Source organism: Etheostoma spectabile, unplaced genomic scaffold (genome assembly GCF_008692095.1).
Source record: "Etheostoma spectabile isolate EspeVRDwgs_2016 unplaced genomic scaffold, UIUC_Espe_1.0 scaffold273, whole genome shotgun sequence".
Lineage (NCBI taxonomy): Eukaryota > Metazoa > Chordata > Actinopteri > Perciformes > Percidae > Etheostoma > Etheostoma spectabile.
In genome coordinates, this window is record NW_022605577.1 from 516,029 (window position 1) to 517,604 (window position 1,576).

Below are 1,576 nucleotides of genomic sequence, written 5' to 3' on the forward strand. Positions count from 1 at the left end.
AGGGTGTAGCTGTAATAGCCCCCCCTCCCCCCCCCAACAGAACGTCTTTGATTTAATGACACATCTACAGCCCTCGGCTTCTTTAAGCAACATCAGAAAGTTTACCTTTCCTTTTGAAGGCCGGGCTTATGAGCACCAGGGGAGTATTGACTTCTGGCTCCGAGGAGCCTCCGTGGCTGCCGGTCTCCGACATGCCGTGGTCTCCACACAGCACCAGCAGGTAGGGCAAGGATCCCTCCGCCTCCTGACACAAGCAAACACACAAGGTTAATTGACTCCCACTGTATGTCATCTGGGAGAGCAAAACCTCAAAGCTCTATGATGTGAATAACTCAAACTTGGCACCAAACGGATAAGAAGGAAATAAAAAAACACACAGAAACAGAGCAATAAAAGAAAATGACAGCTGCTGGGTGTACTAGATTGCTTCCCTGCATATTTTTGATGTTATTGTTATGTTGGAGACATTTAGTAGCAGAGGAAAGTATTCAATTATTACTTAAGAAAAGGGAGGTAGAGACTAACTCTTTCTCTGCGTCTCCAGACTGAATTAAACACAGGATGAATGGCTTGTTGAGGACTTTGATCACGCTCAGTTCCTCCCTTAGTGATTCCCTTTCAACTAGAATCATAAGAACCTTCCATTGACTAGAACTCCGACAAGGAGGCCTTATGAGTCACGTTAGTGGGGGTTGATTTAGAAACACGACACAAAACAAAAAGCCAAGTATTACCACGCATTATAATACTACCAACAGACTCCTCAGTTACAGTATTGTATAACACATAAAGACAAAAAACCAAACAGTACAGTCCATCAATCTTGGATTAATAGAAAGCCTGAAAGAGAGGAAAAACAACGATTGCTGAAAGGCTGACATCAATTCTGCTTTTGTGTTTAGGAAGCCAGGTCTGGCTTTCACTGAGGATGACTTTATCCGAACGGACACACAGGAAAAAAACAATGTCAGCGGATTCATTTAGCTTTATCTGTTAGTTGCAAATATTTAGCTGAAGCAATGGAAAAAAGCAAACTAAGAGTAATTAATTATGAATCGTAGAGCACATTCAAGCTTGGCCACAGCACCATAAATCCGACAATCCAATTGTATGAAATAAAAAACTTTATATAATAATTAGTGTTAAATAAAACCTATTTATGAAGCATTAATGAGAACATATTTGGAACATATTAGTGGTGCCAATGAAGGGATAATAGTTCCTCTGCTGAAAAACAGGAACAACTGTTAAATTGTTAATACGCTGTATAGAACGTGCTTCAGTTTAGAGCCCGACTGATAAAGGATTTTTAAGGCCGATACTGATAGGAATACTGGGTTATTTAAAAATGCAATATGCCGATATATTGGCTGAGATGTACTGTATATATTAAATTAAAATTCAGAAGCGCATTACAAAACATGACCAGATTTCCCTAACATTAGTTATTTGTTTATATATAAGTTCTTACTAAAATAAGATGATAATAATTTGTTTTGTCACAACAGAACATCAAAATATATTAAAGTCCTGATAAATAAAATGTGTAAAAATACAAACTTAAGGTATGAAACTT

The 1,576-nt window shown here is 38.2% G+C and overlaps 1 protein-coding gene across 1 annotated transcript in view; it reads right to left on the bottom strand.

The window, feature by feature from the left end:
• pigg (phosphatidylinositol glycan anchor biosynthesis class G (EMM blood group)) overlaps positions 1-1,576 on the bottom strand; it is a 99,034-nt gene that overhangs the window by 78,493 nt on the left and 18,965 nt on the right. The window contains exon 5 of the mRNA XM_032510886.1: positions 106-244. Coding sequence (XP_032366777.1) covers positions 106-244 — 139 coding nt within the window. The remainder of the gene's footprint in view (positions 1-105; positions 245-1,576) is intronic.